This window comes from Puma concolor, chromosome B1 (assembly GCF_028749965.1).
Source record: "Puma concolor isolate L17-30 chromosome B1, mPumCon1.1.hap2, whole genome shotgun sequence".
Taxonomy (NCBI): domain Eukaryota; kingdom Metazoa; phylum Chordata; class Mammalia; order Carnivora; family Felidae; genus Puma; species Puma concolor.
The window spans coordinates 206,796,971-206,815,675 of record NC_141670.1 but is presented as its reverse complement, the minus strand read 5'-3'; the positions used below and the strand labels follow the sequence as shown (position 1 = coordinate 206,815,675).

Genomic DNA, 18,705 nt, shown 5'->3' with positions numbered 1-18,705 from the left:
CAGATCAGCCTTTCCAGAGCCCTGGTGGCCCTCTGAGTCGTGGAACCGAGAAACAGGCTGCAGACCAGGCCTCGTGTTCTGGGGCAGCTGCTGGCCACAGGCTCACATGGCCCCTGTCCCTGGCCACTGACTCCCAGGCGTGGCATGGGGAAGGACCCCACGGAGTGAACACATGCCTGGATGCCTGCCAGGGGCACCACAATGAACCTGGATGGGAGCCATTGGCCCAGGGCCCAGGCAGGGGGAAGACAAGGGCTGAGGCCCCGGCGGCCCTCAGCTCTCCAGACCTATGGGGCGGAGGGGGACAATGGCCAAGGCTGGCCTCAGGGAGAGAAGGGACACGGGTTAGGGTGGCCTCTGGGCAGGGAGGAGACCCAGCAGAGGTGGAAGGATCCCACACAGCGCCCCATGCAGCCCGGTGCCAGTGAAGGGGTGAGGCCGCCTGAGACAGGGTGGAGGTCCCGGGCTCAGGGCTGTGATCTGTCCCTGGAGCGGGGCCGGAAGGAGTGGCAGGATGGGGGGAGGTAACATTGTGCCTGTCCTGCTCCCGGCGCCCCAACGGGGGGCCTCAGCCCTTCACTCTAGGGGAGAGCACAGGCAGCTTCAAGGAAGCCCTACTGCCCACGTGCCCCCTCGGCGCTCTGGGGAGCAGGCTGCAGGGTAGGGAGGGTCCCTGCAGCATCTGGGGCCCCCTCGGCGGAGCACGCAGCCCCCACTCCCAGGAGCCATCAGAGTATTTCACACAGAACCATGCCCTCCTGGGTGACCCTTGGGCCAGGAACCCGGCTGTGCCCACCCAGGCCCCAAGGCACCCGCTGCGGGCTGCGGGCTGCGGGAGGGGGAGCCAGTCTGGACAAAGCAGCCATCACACGGCAGGCAGAGGTCATGGAGACAGTGCTTTATTAAACCTTCTCCTTACGGCAAATTCAGCGTCTAGTCCCCACCACAGGGATCTGTCTGGGTGCACGGCCCGACGCGACACGGAGGCCCGCTGTCACCAGACAAGCAGGCACCCCGGCCGGGGCTAGAGCTCCGGAAGGGGACTCTCCATCTGGAATCTGGCCTCACGCAGCACACTCACACCCATGGTCACCCGCCACCCGCTTCCGCTGCAAAGGCAGAACCGACCGTGGGGCACAAGGCTGTCACAAAGGCAGACGCTGCAACCACCCTGACGTCTTCCATTGGCTTCCGATGTGTCACATGACTCAAAGACCTTAGTCTGAACTGTCACGGGAGCAGCAATGTCCTATTTTAATAAAAACACTATTTCTAAAAAAGATGTTTATACACAGCCCGGGAGGGAGGTTCTCAGTGGAGCGGGCCCTGGGATCCCAGGAGGACACATGGAGACAGCGCTCAAAGGCCGGGGGTGCTGCCCTGCTGACCCCAGGGCCGCTCCGTGAGAACCACCGCCTGCAGGTCATTCTTCAAAAATTACAAAGTGCCCTTCACTTACAAAGGCCGGACTCTGACGTTCCAAAAGGGCTCTAGGAACCACGTGTCAACTTCCTGAATCCCAAGTACAAGAGTGGGCGTTCAGGCGGAGTGAAGGATGAGGCCTGTGCTAAGAATTCCTGTTTCTTTTTTTTTTTTTTTTTAATTTTTTTTCAACGTTTTTTAATTTATTTTTGGGACAGAGAGAGACAGAGCATGAACGGGGGAGGGGCAGAGAGAGAGGGAGACACAGAATCGGAAACAGGCTCCAGGCTCCGAGCCATCAGCCCAGAGCCCGACGCGGGGCTCGAACTCACGGACCGCGAGATCGTGACCTGGCTGAAGTCGCACGCCTAACCGACTGCGCCACCCAGGCGCCCCAAGAATTCCTGTTTCACTTGCAAGTAGTCTTTGCCCTCCCAGGCGCCCGAAAATACGGGCGCCTCCTCCTCCGGAGAGAGCGCGGGAAGACTCGGCCGCAGGCGGTCAGGACACAGCCGCCTCTGAACACCTTAGCGCACAAGCCTCCGCTCTCTAGACCCGACGTACTGGGCCTGCACCCAGACACTGATTTCGGCTGCAGTAAGTGAGGTTCGGGGCAGTAAAAGCCCACACGTGACAGAGAGGGAGCCAGCAGCCGACTTCGCCAACACGGAAGGCCGCCACCAGCAGGTCAGGCCCACGTGTGTTCGGGAAGCCCCCCCGTAGATTCTGGGGGTGAGCGCTGCTCCCGGACAGCACAGAAAACCCAGGAGGGGGGTTCCAGGGCAGCGGGCACGGCAGGAGCGCCTGGCCGCCACCGGGACAGCATCCGTGAGGACGTCCGGAGCGCCGAGGCTGAAGATGGGGTGGGCGCGGCTTGCTCAAGGGCCCCAAAGCAGTGCCTGCTGGAAAGACAAGCGCCATCCACGGGGCACGTGGGCCACCCAAAGCTGGCACACACGCGCGCTCCCTGCAGCTGAAAACCAGGCTACTGAGATGCGTGTGAGGTCATTCATAGATAAATTAATTAAGCATCTAGAATATATAGATTTCCTTCTCAAACAACTGAAGGAAAAACCCTTTAGAACCCAGCTGCTACTTTACAAAGGTTTACGTTTGACGATACATGATCGTATTCCTATTTTGTCAAGTTTCCTCTTTAACGGCTGAACGAAAAGTTTCAAGTAATTCAGATCCATCGTTTCTGGGTGCTCCGCCTCTGCTGGCTACTCTGGCCACTCAGTTCCTATGTCTTCCAGCTCCTTCCTCTGCTTGGCCTCCCCTGAGAGAGCGTTCTGGCCCATAACGGACCCAGCCTCTGAAGGACCAGTGACACAGAGCTGAGACCACAGGCCGCCCACTGAGCACCACCGACCTCAGCTGCCAAGTGCCGAGACGGCCAGAGGCCAGGGCGGGGCGCCAAGCCCAGGGAGGCCGCCCCGCTTCCCCCAGGGGCGCACCAGGCCGGCCCTACGCGGACCCGCGGCAGGATTCTGCCTTTCCGAAGCCCCCTCAGGACGCGCCACCCACAGGACCAGGAGCACGGCCAGCGGCCTACTTGTCCTGGGTGGGGGCGGGGGGCCAGGGGACCGAGTTAGCAGTGCCGGGAGCAACGAGGACACCGCGGGGCTGCAGAGCTACGGTGGGCGAGGCGCACGCAGAGCGTCGGCCTGGACACGCGGGGGGACCTGCTCTGATCACCCACGGGGGCGATGAGGTGCTAAGGACCCAAACTGGGAAACTTTCTGAAAGCTACAAGAGGGTGGTAAATTACTCAAATGGAAATGCTTCATTTTCAAAGGCTTCATTAGCATCTCTCACGGCATGATTCACGTTAGCTGTTACGCACGTGGCAGGCGGACCGTCGTGTGTAAAAATTCTACTAGTCAACCGGTGAGGGACTAGGTGAAAACCAAAGGTTAGAGCAAGGAAGAGCTGACACACCACGACAGGGGGCTCGCACAAGGCACGACATTCCTGCCAGACAACTGTGGTTTTCCAGAGGCCACGCGATCCCCGTCGCTACAGAGACGACCTTGGAAATGGGCACGAATCGGTGCTTTTGACGCTGACGGGCAGGACACTTGTCCAGAGCTGGGGAGGGCCGCGCATGCCTCCTTCCCATCTGCACGCCGCAGGCTCCACGGGCACGGGGGTCCACGCGGCCGGTCCTTTCTCCTCCCGGGACAGGTGCCGCCAGCTTGCGGCACTCGGCGAGGCGCCTCCCTGCCCCAGTCCGGCCGGGCCCACCTCTGGAGCCACGAGGCCCGCATACAGCCACCACGGCTGGGGCCACTGCAGCACCGTGCCACCGTGTGAATCCGGATGTGATTCCCTGCGAGGGTTCGGGGATTCCAGACTGAATGAATCTTCGTGGAATGATGAAAATTAAAAATTACTTGATTATGGAAGTTTCTGATTTATTCCAGACAAAATACTAGATGTGTCACTAAGAATCACCTCAGAGCCATCACTACCACAGCAGGACCGTGGCAGCCGGCGCGGCGGGGTGGAGGCAGACACGGGAAGGGCCCGAGGCGCACACAAGCAGGCGACTCCTAGTTCTTCACTTCTGCGGCCTCCTTCTCGGCCTTCTCCTTGGCCTTCTCCTTCTCCTCCACCTTCTCCTCCTTCTCCAGCATGGCTACAATCTCGGCCACCTGGCCGGTGGAGATGTGAATGTCTTCTTTGTCCACCAGCTCGATGACCTACGCACACGGGAAAGGACCAGGGGACTCAGGGGTGGCCTTGTCCCTGCGCGGCGCTTTCCCCAAGGAGCACGCCAGGGACCCACCGGGAACACGGCGCGGCTCCCCCTCCAAGCTGCGTCCTTGGCTACCAGGCTGAATGGCCATCAGTGGCGTCCCAGCAGGGGAGCCCCCGGGGTCCTTCAGCCGCCCTGGTTCTGAGGACTAGACACCACCCACCCCCAGGAGGCCAACAGGCCCCCAAGCCCCAGGCCAAGCTACAAGCCACGAGGGAGAGGGGCTCCGGCAGCAGGGGGCGTGTGGCTCTCGAGGGTGCTGGGTGCGCCTCCTACGGGCCTGGCGTGCAGGAAGGAGCAGCGGAAGGCAGGCCAGGTGGACACGAGGCCGGGGGGCCTACCCCGGACAGAGTCAGCGCGACAACACGTGAGCTGCCGTCCACACCAAGGAAAGGGGCCCCAGGGAAGGGGCGGGTGACGGGGGCTCGGGCCTCCCAGCCTCTGCTGCCGGCAAAGCAATGACCCAGCACGTGCATTTGGTACCGTCTGGCCTTGCGGCTGAACTACACGGCAAGTCAGCGGATACGCTCGGGAAACGTGTAAAAAAATCACTAGCTGGAAACACCAGGAACCGTTCCGACACCCGTGAAGGGGCTCTCTCCTCGGAAATGCAAGGCCACAGGCCTCCTTACAAAGGGGGATCCCATTCTGGGTCTCCCGGGCTGCCCAGCTCCCCGGGTCCCCGCGCCCACCAGCTCGCCACCAGGACCGAAGCCGACCCGCAGCGGCCCGCCAAGGTCGGTGTGCCCCAGGCACCCTGCTAACACGCTTCCCAGACTGCGCCGCGGCCCCGCGGGAGGCAGGGGGAGCCAAGTGTCCTGTCAAAAAGCGGGCGGGCTGCTCTGGACAGGCATTCCAACCGCACCACTCCTCGCTCTGTGTGAGGGCAGACACGGGGCCGCACGTGCCACACGCGCCCCCCGAGCAAGCCCTCGGCTGGGCCTGGTGGCCCCGACCCGGCCCTGCCGACTCACCTTGACCAGGTCATCGATGTTGACCTTGCCATCCTTATTTTCATCCAGTGCCGAGACCAAGCTGATGAGCTTGTTTTCCGGAATGTGCTTGATCTGCTTCATGGCACTGATGAGCTCGGTGACGCTGATGACAGTCTCCCTGGGGGGACACAGCCTGCATGTGGCACAGACGTACCACAGCCTCACCAGGCCTCCCACGGGTCAGCTCGACCCGGGCAACTTCTCCCTCCCTCCAGGGCCCCTCGCCCCTGCATTTGGGAACGCCCGGCCAACTCGGACGCAAAACCAGAGACCATCAGTCAGTCCAAGGTCTCCCTGTGTGTGCAGTCCCCCGGTGAGCCCCGCCTCTCCACTGGTGATGGGGACAGGGAGTCCCATGGTTACTAGGACCGGGTCCCTCAGGCCTGCCCACCCTGCACAGTAGGTCACCCCGGGAAGGGACACTGACCTTGTCCTGGAGGTGAAGGCCCCCCAACCTGAGGACAGCAGGACCTCTGCAGCCAGCCCACCCGCCCCTCAGAGACGTGGGCGCTCAGAGCACAGTGCCCAGCCCACGGGAGCATCGAGTGTCAGCCGCTACCACCTGGCAGAGTCGTTTCCTTGGCACACAGTGACCTCCAGAGTGGGGGCCATCGCCGAGCGCCTGTGTGTGGAGGGCTCGGAAAGAGGGAGGAGGCAGGAGAGCACCGGGAATCTGGGAGAACAGGAACTAAGCGTAGCTGTGGCTGGAGGGGGAGGAGAGGCAGGGGGTTCCCAGGGGAGCTGTAACCCTATGTACATTCTGGAAGGAGCAGCTTGATAGAAGCCTGGAGAGAGAGAGGTGTGCACTATGGTGGCCAGGGGGAGAGGAGCCAAGCCACGGCTGTGGTCCTGACAGTGGCCAAGGTGTGCGTGTGTGTGCATACACGTGTGTGTGTGCAGAAGAGGCCACCCTGAGAGTTCCTTCAGTAAAACGATCACTGAGAAGTGGACACTGAAAAGATGTGGCTGGGCTTCTGGCTGGAACCACTGGGTCAAAGGTCAGGGGCTGGCACCACGGCAGAGAAACACTCCAAGGCCAGAAAGGCCCTGGGCTCCCCTGGGCCGGCACCTGAGGCACACTCACCCTGCAGGCGGGCTGGCGGCGGCCGTGCCCAGTTTGCCAGCCGTCTGGTCCGCCTCCAGCTGTGCCAGCAGGCCGTCTATCTGCCCGATCATCTGCTGCACTCTCCGCGTCAGCCTCTTGCTGGCCTTAGACTCCTCCACACAGACCTCTGTGCCCGCCTTTGAAAGTTCCTTGATCTCTTGCAAGTCCTAATGAAATGATTTAGCGATAAAAGATTGTCTCAAAAAAAAAAAAGAATCTTGCAATTAACTTTATCTTGTAACAATTAAATCAACCCAAAGTGGTATCACAAAGATAAAAAGTTCCAGGTCATTAACAAAACAGAAACCCACCAATTCCAGCCACGGAAAGCTGCAAAGTCTTACTAGCTTGGTTCTGCGAACCCAAATACTGTTTCTGTAGCAAAGAATGGAATCTATTTGAGTCTCAGCTTTCTTCATGGTTCTTTTAAGACAATAAATAAATGGTTGAAGGAATTAAGGAACAAGAAACGTCTTCTCAAACCCTGAGTCAGGATTTTCCCTGTGAGCAAGCTTTACAGGGAGGATGGAAAACGGGGCTAGAGACGAGGAACCGTCTCTTCCGAGTACGTCTGTGAAGACGCAGGTCTTTTACACCTTTTTACAAAGTAGGCTCTACACCCAACACCCAACGTAGGGCTAGAACTCATGACCCCGAGATCAAGAGTTGCACTCTCCACCAACTGAGCCAGCCAGGTGCCCCAAAACAGCTCTTTGAAAGCAGATTAGAAAGTAATATTTGGAAAACAAACACGTTTTCCTTAGAAACACACACACACACACACACACACACACACACACACACACACACACACAGCATACGTAACAGAGAAATCTCTTTCCGGGAAGTGTGAATGCAACTAAGATTTCCTTTATCAAACGTCCAGGCTTTTTATCCCATCCCTCACGTGCCTTTAGAAACCACAAGGGGCAGGCCCCTGTGGACGAGGAGGGTGGACGGCCAGCACCGCAGGACTAGAGCAGGTGCCGTTCATCAGTCGTTGAGCAGAAGGGGTACTGAGCACCCCTGGGATTTCTTTCCCCGTCCAGGTCTGTGGAGCGGCCCCCACCCCCTCACCTGGCGGCCCCGCCCACCTGGCACCCCCTCACCTGATGCCCCCCCACCTGGCGGCCCCGCCCACCTGGCACCCCCTCACCTGATGCCCCCCCCACCTGGCGGCCCCGCCCACCTGGCACCCCCTCACCTGATGCCCCCCCCACCTGGCGGCCCCGCCCACCTGGCACCCCCTCACCTGATGCCCCCCCCAACTGGCAGCCCCGCCCACCTCACTGTAGTCCTGCACATCTTCCTTCAGCAGCTCCAGCTCCTCCTTCTCCTTGGTCAGGGACGACTTCTGCTCTTTCAGCTTCGAGCAGGCATTGCTGATGATGTCGATTTCCTCTTTCGTTATTTCCTCTTCCTGTGGAGAAAACAAGGGCACACCAGGGAAAACCCGGTTGAAGGAAAACCCTTCCCCCTCCACCCCGCCGGAGAGTCTGCTCCCACCGCGGTGGGCAGAGGCCAGCAGAGACGCGCAGTGCCCGTGCTCACTGCCCACGGTGCCCGGGCGCGTCCCGAGCGTGGATCTGACGTGCACGCGCACTCAGGAAACCATCGGCCACCCCAAAACCTCGGAGGTCACACACTGAGCAGGTCCCAGAGAGCGAGCTCCTGCACATGTGCCCTCGCTCGCCTTCTGAGTGGGAGACCCCGCGTTGTCTCACGCCTTTCAAGTGCTGAACAGTATCCCATCCGGAGCACCTACCCAACGCGCTCACCCACTGTTTTATATTGTAGCTCCTTTGAGCTTCCACAGACGTCTTAGAAGACGTCCGTCTGTGTCAACAAAAAGCCTACTGGGATTTTGATGGTTCTGAATCTGTACATCGGTCGGAGAACTAACACCTCGCACGCATCTATGAGCGCAGGAAATCTGTTTTAGGTAATCAATCTCAACACTTCACAGCATTCAATGTACAGGTCAAATTTCTCCCTGGTAGTTCACTTTAGGGGCTGGAAACGATACACTTTTTCAAATTTCGACCCCACTGCTCATCACCAGTACAGAGGACACGGCTGATTCGTAGCTGCTCACACCGTCTGTGAACAGGCAGTTTCATTTCTTCCTTTTGACGGAGTGGTTTTATTTTTTCTTGCCTAGGTGTCCTGGCCACAACCTCTGCACGGTGTGTAGCAAAAGTGGGCGCCCTCGCCAGGAGCCATGCCAGCCGCGGCACCTCTACAGATGTCCTCACTGGGGTGAGAGGGTTCCCCTCCACTGGCTGAGAAGTGTGTTTTTAATCAGGAAGATGCTGGATTCTGTGAAGTACTTCCGTATTTACAGAGATGGTCGTCTGTGGCTTTTCCCCTCAGCGTGCTGCCACTGTGCCGTGTTCCCGGACAAGCCCCCCGAGACCACGGTTATCCTTTTCACAGAACAGATGCAAGGGACCCGATGCATGTCTGCTGACAACTTTCACACTGTGCTCACGACGGACGCGGTTCCGAAGGCTCCTCCTGCAGACCTGGTGTTGGCTGATGCTGCCGATGCTCACCGCGGTGAGCGAGGAAACGACCCCCCTTCGCTTTCTGCAAGCAGTCTGTGTGGGACCCCTTCCCTACACGTTTGGACTCACAGGAGCCGCGCCTGTGAAGCCACGTGGGCCTGGGTTTCTCTGTGGAAAGGCTTTCGGCGCAAGCTCGATTTCTGCGCTGAGGGAGAGCTGTGAGCGTTCTCCGTCGGGCCCCGCAGACAGCCAGCGCCGCTAAAACCTACAAGGCCGCACCGCAACAGGGGACAAGCCACTTGTTCCACCCACTCTTTACGGCATCTTTCTGGGGAAGAAAGGTCCTTCACTTAATTTTTTTAAAGGTTTGTGCTTCTTGCTAAGAAATCCTTGTCAAGCCCTAGTTCTCCTGAGACCCCGAAACGTCTTTTCACGCTTAGGTCTTTAATCCGCTGGAAGTGGGGTGCATCCGCTTCCGTGAAGACAGCTGGGCACACCCACTGGACTTAATGACAGGTGCCTCCTTGCTCCTGAACCACGTGGGCCCAGCCGGGTTCCATCTCTGCTCAGCTGTCTACATCCCAGCCTTGCCCCACCTCAAAAACAACCCTGACACCTCGGGCCCTGGCCCTGACCCTTCCCCGGGTCACCCTTTGAGGGCAGCTTGGCCAAGTTCTTGGGACCCTCTCTCCCCGCCCCTGTCCCCCACCCGATGTGCCAATACCGCCACAGGTCTGCTTCCATCTATCTCCTAGGTCATGTCCCAGGATGGCCTTGGCCTCCCTCCCCACCACTGTCCCCACCCCCCGGCAGAGGTCTGCCCTGAGCCCCAGGCCTCCCTGCCACCTGCTCCAGCGCCCCCCACCCCCCACGCCTGGAGAAGGCTGAGACACCCCAGGGGGCCTTTCCTGCCACCGCTGCTCCAAACTGCTCCCGCCAAGGCCACAGACCACCTCCCCCTACCCATTTGGAGTCAGTCTTCAGGCCTCCCCCACCAGACCCTCAATACTCCTGACAAGGCCCACCCTCCCCTGGACGCAGCCCCCTCTACCCAGGCGTCAACGTGTCGGACCGCAGAAGCGGGGCCTCCATAGCCCCGTCTCTTCTGACCTCTGGACCTGGAGGCCACCCGGGACCCTGCTTGAAATCCCCCAACATGGATCTGCTGCCCGGGCCTCACTCCTCCTCCGCCATCTGTCTACCTGACTCCTGGGAGATCAAGACGGAAGGCGTCCCACAAGGGGAGGGGGCTACAGGCAGGACAGTGAGGCCACCCTGAGAAGAACCCCTAGGATGCACAGCACATCATACTGGGGCAGGGGAGGGGATGGGGCAGGTGACAGCGGGCAGGCCCTCCCACTGCACAGCCCAGCCAATAAAAGGGCCTGTGGACCTGCCTCCAGGCATGGGGGGCCCTGACACTCGGGGTACAGAGGGCTGGGAGGAGGGGGTGCTAAGTAATGGATGCCTCGACCTTCCAGGTGCTCAGGCCCAAAGCCTGGAGCCCAGCTGGCTCTTCTCACACCACACTCGGCCTCCCAGAAACATCGCCAACCTGCGGCCTCACCTCCTCGCCCCACAGCTACTTACTATTGTCCAAAGCCAGGCCGTGACCCCCGTGGCCCCGTCTCCTCAGGAGCCCCTGCTGCAGAAGCCAGCCCCCCTTCACCCTCTGGTTGAGCTCCAACACAGCCTCCACCCCTGGGGGGGGAGGGGAGGGGGCGCGTGCGCGGTTACCTTTGAGCCTTCCAGGACGGGGGCGGGGTCCTTCAGGGCCTCTGACGGCAGAGTCACCTCAGACACTTCTGGCTGCAGCTCGGCCACAGGCCTCCCAGGGACGGCCTCTGCCGTCACGTCCGGCTCTGCTTCCTTCTGAAATGCAAGACCACTGCCAGCTCAGTGCCTCCGGCCGCCGTCCCGAGGCGTCCACACCGGCCCAGGCTAGGGGCGCGCTTTCGACAGGCCTGCTCCGAGCTGGCGGGCGCTGTAAGAACCTGTCAACCAGCAGCAGGTGACGCGCCTTCTGTGGGCTTCACGGCGGGACCCCAACAGGTGCAGTGACGTGGCCCTGGCGCTGGTGTTTCCCAGGTCAACCAAGGCCCCTGTATAAAGAGGCTACGGAGTCTGATTCCATCCTCGGCCCTGCCCTGACAGCTCTGGGAAGCTGCCCACACCTTCCAGAGGGGACACCTCAAGGGCCACGTGACCTGCCGGCCAGGTCCTGCCCCCACTTCAGAGCCGCAGCCCCCCGCCCCGAGCACCCCTGCGTCCGCTGTGCCACCCGATGGCTCCAGGACGGACAAAGGAGGCGGACCGTAGGGACCCGGACCCGGTCCACCAGCAGTCTCCGGGAAGGCCGGAAGACCACCTTCGGCCTGTCCCCCGCTCCATGCGCCCCCCTCTCCGGGCAGGTCCAGGGGCCCTGCTGGCCGCTCACCGCCGCCTCTGAGAGTCTGCGCAGCTCCTTCTCCCGGTGCTCCTGCCGGATGGCCGCCTCCTCCTGCAGGGTGGCCTCCAGCTTCGCCTTGTTGTCCACCTGCTCGCCCTCCACCTCGGCCGCCTTCACCTGTGCTTCTTTCGCCTTCAGAGAGGGGACACCTGTGAGGGGGGGGGATGCCGGAGAGGCTCACACAGCACCCTGCCCCCAGCCTGTGTTTCTCAGAGGGGCCGCCGTCCGGGCTTCCAAGGGGAATGGATCGCACCGCGGGGACCCCAGCTGCGGGCAAAGGCCACCAGGCGGCCAAGGGTCACCCTCTGCACACACCACCGGAGTCCTCGACGTTCAGAGAAAAGATGAGACGAGAGAGAAGCAGGGAGGGTGGATCCAAGGGCTGCCCTGGCCGAGGAGGGGGCCTTTTCTGCAGCTGCTCCCCCCAGAAGCGAGAGGGCCCCTTCCAGAGTGAGCCGCAGAAGGCAGTACGCACCACGATCTCCGGGAGCGTCTGCAGCGTGGACTTGAGCTGGTCGGCGGGCGAGAGGGTGTCGGGGAGGTACATGGCCCGGGACAGGATGAGCAGGGACGTGGGGATCTCCTGATGAAGGTGCAGCTCCAGCCACTGCAATCGGGGGTTCGAGACAGACTCACCCACTGGCCGCGCCCCGTCTGCCTAACCCGGGACCCGGACCCTGGAACGGTCCTCTCTGCTCTGGTTTGATGGGGGGGGGGGGGGGGGGGGGAGGACTCGAGTGGATGGGCGCACCAAGTCGCCGAAGGAAGTTCTCCCAAGAACGGGAGTCCTCAAGTTCCACCACGCCCAACTACTGCTGCCTCTTACGACCTGCCGCCCGCCCTCAGGGAGTCAAGCACGAGATGCCACACGGCATGGCGGCCGGGCTCAGAAGAAACTGAGCGAGACGCCCAGACTCCGTTACCGAAGCTCTTCACTTAGAAGTCACGTAAAAAAAAAAAATGAACCACAATGGTAGCACCCGTGGCCTCATGAGGCCCTCAGGGCCCCGCATGCCTGCCGAGCGCCCGCACTGCTTACGGCTGTTTCGCGATACAAAGACGACCTTCAAAGTGACAAGGAAGCCCATGAACATGTGTGGACACTATCTGGACGCAGGACGGGAGGTGGGACAAGAAGGAAGACGCACAAACACTCGGATCCCCGACAGCGTCGTGGGGGCAGCGCCCACACTCACACGTGTCCTGAGCGTGCTCAGAGAAGACCGGACACAATCCCAGGCACGCGTGGGGGAAGACACGGGCAGACTCACCCTCCAGAGAAGGCTCCGTCTGGGGGCCACATAACAAACACCGCTTGTGTCAAAGGAGAAGCGGGTACTGACATATATCCGTCTACACGCGGAGAGGAACCGCCAAGGAGGGTGCCGGCCGGCACCAGACACGCCATATGTCTTCGGACGCGACAGCTGAATCGCTGTGAACGCGGAATGTCGCCTCCCACTCAACCTGATGCCAGCTGCAGAGCTGGCCTCTGGGTCCCGATCAAGGGCCCTCCGGGCTGCCAGAGGTGTCAAGACAGCCAAGAGAGGCCCCTGGGGTGGGCTGGCCCGGGCCTATTTACCCAGAGGTCTCTGGCCTCAGTTAAGAGGCCGACTGAAATTTCAAGGGAAGTTAACCTCGTCCTCATCTGTCCACAGATGACCAGGAGGGGACAGTAAGGCCGTTATCGACCAAGAGCAGGGGAGAAAAACCAGGCAACATTCAGAGCCGTGAACACATGGCACATGACAGGGTCACCACACCCTCGTCCGGACCCCCAGCCAGTGTGGGGGGGGGTGCTGACACCACCGGATCCCGGGGAGGTCTTGGCACAACAAGCATATCGACGCTGGCCCGACGTAAGGGAAAGCCCCTCAACCACGCACCTGCTTCAGCTGCTCCCTCAGACGATCCTCTGTGACTCCAAGGGCCCGCATGCCTCGTGCCCGACACGCTGACTGCAATTCCTTGACGTTCAGGCTGTCCACCCCTTCCTCGGCGATTAGCTACAAAAGAAAGCCGACAAACTACACACGGAAAGGTCATCAGAGGTGGTGGTGCTTATGTGACACGCTTGGAACCCAGCGTCTAAATACCAGACGCTTCCCTGATGTGCCTCACCAAGCACAGGACGAATCGCCACCACTGAGGCCTCCGCTCTGGGTCCGGAGTGACCAGGCTGTCCGGTGGGGGGTGGGGGCCTCGGGGAAGCACACGGTGGCCAGGACCGATCCGGCCTCTGCCCAGGCCCGGCTCCTCGCTCTCAGCGCCCCCTTCCTCTTCCGCCGCCTCTTTGTGAACACCCCGGCTGTCCTCCCCACCCCACCATGGGTTCTCAGGATCCTCAGGACAGAGGAGGAAGGAGGGAGAGCAGGGCGAGCCTGACCGCAGCCAGAGCCCCCTCCCTCCTCCTCAGCCTGAGACTACGGTGACGCAAGGGAGAAAAATAAACCAGAGTCCCGGAGACGGAAGACACAGAATGTCGTGGAGACGGTGCAGGGGTGGCAGGGGAGAGGAGAGAAGAAAGAACCAGAGGGGCCCCAGGTCGATGCCACGCAGGGGTGCACCCGCCATCTCATTCGGCCCCACTCAACCTCATGACGACCCCGGGAGGCAGACGCGTCCATCGCTTCCCTTTTCCAAAGGAAGCTTCTCATCCCGGGCTGACTGGAGATCAACACGCAGGTGTGACAGGGTTTCTCCCAGCGGTAGCGTCTCTCGAACCATAGTGACAAAACCATACCCAGAATGACGGCAGGACACCAAGCCGGTCATGGCAGAAAACCTTTCTTGTCCTTTCACAGACACACCGGCACCTCCTGAACCCGTGGCGACCACGAATCCGACCACTAATCCAGCCTTCACGCGCGTGTCTGTGTGAAGCATGTTGCACGGGTGGGGTCGCACGCATGCACGCACACGCTACTGGGGATTCCTGGAAGACTCCTGCAGGCTGTCGAGCACGTTAACAACAGCTTGTCTTTCGGGTGCTAACTAGCTCTGCACGGTAGGACCATCCATCCGGGCTGACCTTCTCCCATCGCACGACAACTGGGCTGTTTCCGCTGTGGGCTTATAATGGAAAACCTCGTTTTTTCCCCTCTCCCCATCTTCCTGTGGGAAACACGAATTCCACCGGCGCTTCCGAGTCTATCTCCTCATATGGCGTTTTCGGTGGTCGCTCTGGGTGTTACCGATGGACGCACGCCCTCCGCGTCCTTGTTCGGGTCCAAGCGAAATGTGGAAACCTCACCCCCGGACGCCCCTCAGCCCTCTCCTACTCTAAGCTCGTCTTAATGTCTCTTCCTTCCAACCCCACACGGCACTGTCGCTTCTGTCTCAACTATCACACGGACTTTAGAAGGCAAACGAGAAGGAAAGTCTACTGGGTTTACCCATATTTTGCTGACCACCTTCTTTCTTCTTCGTGTTCCAGAGATCTTTGAACAACACGGGCTTAAACTGTCCACAGGTCCACTTATGCACAGGTGTCCCTCGACACAGCAGTGCTGTAAACGTCCGTTTTCTTTTCCCTAGCTTACTTTATTACACAAACACAGTATACAATACACGTAACCCACAAAATAGGGACTAATGAACCGTTTATGTTCTCGGTAAGGCTTCAGGTCAATAGTAGGCCATCGGCAGTTAAGTTTCTGGGGAGCCCAACGTCCTGCACGGAGGGCGGGGCTGTGCCACCTGCTGGCCCACCGTGGGGCAACAGAGAACAGGACGCTCCCTCTGCTTTGCGTTTTTAATGGAGTCAAATCCATGTGCTTTGGGTATTTTTCCCTTTAATCTTGGGCATTTTGTTTCTTTCTAAGAACTCAACTTGAAACATCACAGACCCAAGAATCCTGTAACAAGTGCAACTGTAAACACTGCCTTTTTATACACACTCACCATGGACTTTTGCTGCCTTCTAGACAATTTATTTTGCCACGCGGTATGACTGCAGCTGTGTTAACTTATACGCTGTAACCTTATTTCACTCACGCGTAAAGGAAAGTTCTACTGTGCCGGGACCCTGCCAGGGGAGCGCAGGGCCCAGTGTCCTAAGCCCCACGTTGTTCAAGGGTGGATTACTTCCTGTTTAGAGACCCTCCTCCAGGTTCTCGCAGGGCAGACGTGCTGCTGGCCGTTCTGTTTCCTTCTCCTGAGAAGGTCTTGATTCTCCCCTCTTTTTCAGAGGATATTCGCTGGATACAGGATTCTGAGTTGACAGGTTTTTTCCAGTATGTGAAAAATACTGTTCCCTCCTCCTGGCTGCCACAGTTTCTGATAAGCAGCTTGCTGTCCCTGGAGTCACCCTCCCTGTGCCAGACGCCGGTCTCGCTCACTGCCGTCACGATTACCTGTCCTCGGTGCTGCTTAGTGTCACGGTGATGGGTCTTCATGTGGATTTCTTTGGGTTGGTCTTGCCTGAGGTTCACCCAGCTTCTAAAATGTGTTGACTTCAGGGGCACCCGGGTGGCTCAGTTGGTTATGCATCCTACTCTCGATTTCAGCTCAGGTCACAGTCTCTCAGTTTGTGAGTCTGAGCCCTGTGTCGGGCTCTGCGATGACAGCACAGAGACTGCCTGGAATTCTCTCTCTCTCTCTGTCCTTATCCTGCTCACACACTCATGCATGCGTGCATGCTCTCTCTCACAAAATAAATAAGCTTTAAAAAACAAATACAAATAAAATGTGTTGACTTAGGTCTTTTACTGAATGTGGAAAGTGTTCAGGAGTTATTTCTTCAAGCACCTTCCCAGCTCTAGCCTCCCTCCCCTTTCCAGAACTCCGATGACGAGTATGTTAGATGCTTTCCTCTAGTCCCACAGGTGGCTGAAACCCTGCTTGTTTTTTAACTGTTTTCTCAGATGTTCAAACGGGTGATTTTTTAAAGTTTTTATTTATTTAAGTGATCTCTATACCCAACGTGGGGCTTGAACTCACAACCTCAGATCAAGAGTCGCACACTCCTTGGGGCGCCTGAGTGGCTCAGTCAGTTAAGTGTCTGACTTCAGTTCAGGTCGTGATCTCACAGTTCATGAGTTCAAGCCCCGCCTCGGGCTCTGTGCTGACAGCTCAGAGCCTGGAGCCTGCTTCAGAGTCTGTGTCTCCCTCTCTCTCTCTGCCCCTTCCCCACTCACACTCTGTCTCCCTCTCTCTCAAAAATAAATAAAACATTAAAAAAAAAAAAGTGGCACGCTCCTCCAACTGAGCCAGCCAGTGCCCCAAACAGGCAATTTCTATAGTTTATCTTAAAAGTTCACTGATCCTGTCTTCTGTCCTCTCCTTTCTCCTGTAGAGCTCATCCACTGAGCTTTTTATTTTGGATTGTATTTTTCAATTCTAAATTTCCATTTGGTTTTTCTTCCTCCTCTTTTTTAATGCTTATTTATGTATTTAGAGGGAGACAGCGCAAGCAGGGGAGGGGCAGAGACAGGGAGGGAGAGAGAGAATCCCAAGCATCCTCCGCGCTCACAGCGTGGAGCTGACCTGGGGCTCAATCTCACCAATTGTGAGATCATGACCTGAGCTGAAATCAAGACCTGATATCCAACCGACTGAGTCCCCCAGGGGCCCATCTCCTCCTCTTTTCTCCTGGGAGGCTGTGTCTCCACGCGGCTCACTCCCTAGCTGCCCGGTGAGGCGCCACACGCGGCTACTTTGGGCCTGCTGTGTGCTTCCTCACCTCCGGTCTCCGGGCTGACCCCACTGCTTGGCTCCTCTCACGGGGACGTGAGAATCCTGTCTCAAGCCCTCCGAACACAAAGCCTAAGCCCTGCGTATCACTTACTGCAGCTGGCCACTCTGACCACACTAGTAATAAAGGCCAAGTCCCACGTCCTCCCTTGCTCCCGCTTCCTGGTCCCCAGGGGCATCAGCGTCTCATGTAGTCCTGAGCAGGGGCTGTACCCGCTTCTGGCGCAAACGTGAGTCACAAGCTCTCTTTGATGGCTGATCTGTCTGTGCCCCCTCTCGGTTACACCCACAAATTACACCCGTGGCAGTTTGGAACAACTAGGGGGCCGCCTCGTTGCTGCCAGGCTCCCCATTCAGCCTCCGCCAAGCCCCAGAGGAGAAGCCAGGGTAGCGGGGAGCCCTCCACGCACCTCCGGGGCTGCCAGGGGCAGGCTGGCCCCACCTGGCCTTTGGACGCCATCCAAACGGGGTGTGCAGGGAAGGTCTTGGAACTGCCAGGCCCCCTGCTGGTCTCTACGGACACTGTGCCCCGGGGTGGGGGTGGGGGGGGCCCGGAGCGGCAGCTCGTTACCACCCGCCGGGGAGGAAGGAGCAGCTTTCCCTGACGCCACCCCAGTTGTGACATCCTGAAGAGGGTGGAGGTCTCAGCCCTCACCCACCGGCGCCTGGCGTAGGGGGACTACTTCCTCTAGTGTTTGGCTGGAGTAGAGCGTTACTGTCTGAAGCCTTCTGTCCTGCTAGGCAGCCCCTTTCCTTTAAAAAAAAAAAAAAAAAAAAGTTTATCCACTTATTTTGAGAGAGAAAGCACGAGTGGGGAAGGGGCAGAGAGAGGGAGAGAGACCTCACCAACCGTGACATCATGACCTGAGCCAAAATCAAGAGTCGGACGCTTAACCAGCTGAGCTTCCCAGGCGCCCCTGGAGAGCCCCTTTCCTGTCCTCTGGCCAGAGGGAGCAGGCTTTTCTCAGGGTTGTTTTTGTGTGTGTTTTAAATAATCTCTCTACCCAACGTGGGGCTCGAACTTACAACCCTATTGGTAAGAGCCCTGCCCGTCAGGGCTTCCGGAGTCCGCACTCATCAGCAAGCCTCAGCGGCCGCTCCTTCAGCACCAGGGTGCGAACACCCACCTGGTTGGTCTTGGGGTCCCAGGGTCGTCTTCTCCCACTTCTCAGAGACTTCTTGTATTTGGTTTTTACTTCACGCCCAGGACAGCGGAGGCCCAGGCCACCTCCCTGACAGTGCAGGCTGTTCTGTTTCAGAGGGCTCTGAGGCACTGAGCCGTGATTCGTCCAAGGTCACAAAGCAAGGGAGTGGCCAGGACTCCAGCCGGGGCCACCTGCCCCTAGCTGCCTCTCCTGAGGTGGGGGCAGCCACACGCAGGCTCCCGGGGAGTGAGGTGGCCCCCAGAGGACTGCCCATGCCAGCCCCCCTCACGCCCACAGAGTGGGTGTCCCAAGCGCCTTCCGAGACGCAATCCGTACGCAGTGGAGGAAGGACTTCCTTTCAACCCTACAAACCCACAGTGATGGCCTGCCACTTCCAGCTACGGCAAGGAGCCGGTTTTTGCCAGATCGGCACCCCTGCCGAGAGCTACTAGAAAAACCAGCTGAAACAAACACAGAAACAGGCTCGGAGGCACCAGAAAGCTAGCACAACAGGGCTCGGGGACAGCAAGATTACTCAGACCAGGAAAGACGGGACAACCACGGGGGTGTGAGCCACTGGGGACTCGGCGACACTTGCCGATGCGTAGCGCAGGCTCAGAGTCCAGG

The 18,705-nt window shown here is 59.2% G+C and overlaps 1 protein-coding gene across 1 annotated transcript in view; it reads right to left on the bottom strand.

Annotated features, from left to right (window-relative positions):
- Positions 1-3,818: 3,818 nt before the first annotated feature.
- The window catches only part of LETM1 (leucine zipper and EF-hand containing transmembrane protein 1), a 38,005-nt gene continuing 23,118 nt past the window's right edge, over positions 3,819-18,705 (bottom strand). Inside the window, exons 7-14 of the mRNA XM_086705633.1 lie at positions 13,126-13,245; positions 11,715-11,846; positions 11,228-11,371; positions 10,528-10,662; positions 7,569-7,703; positions 6,263-6,450; positions 5,158-5,296; positions 3,819-4,127 (exon numbers count right to left, since the gene is read on the bottom strand). Of these exons, the coding sequence (XP_086561759.1) occupies positions 3,978-4,127; positions 5,158-5,296; positions 6,263-6,450; positions 7,569-7,703; positions 10,528-10,662; positions 11,228-11,371; positions 11,715-11,846; positions 13,126-13,245 (1,143 nt within the window). The 3' untranslated portion in view covers positions 3,819-3,977. The remainder of the gene's footprint in view (positions 4,128-5,157; positions 5,297-6,262; positions 6,451-7,568; positions 7,704-10,527; positions 10,663-11,227; positions 11,372-11,714; positions 11,847-13,125; positions 13,246-18,705) is intronic.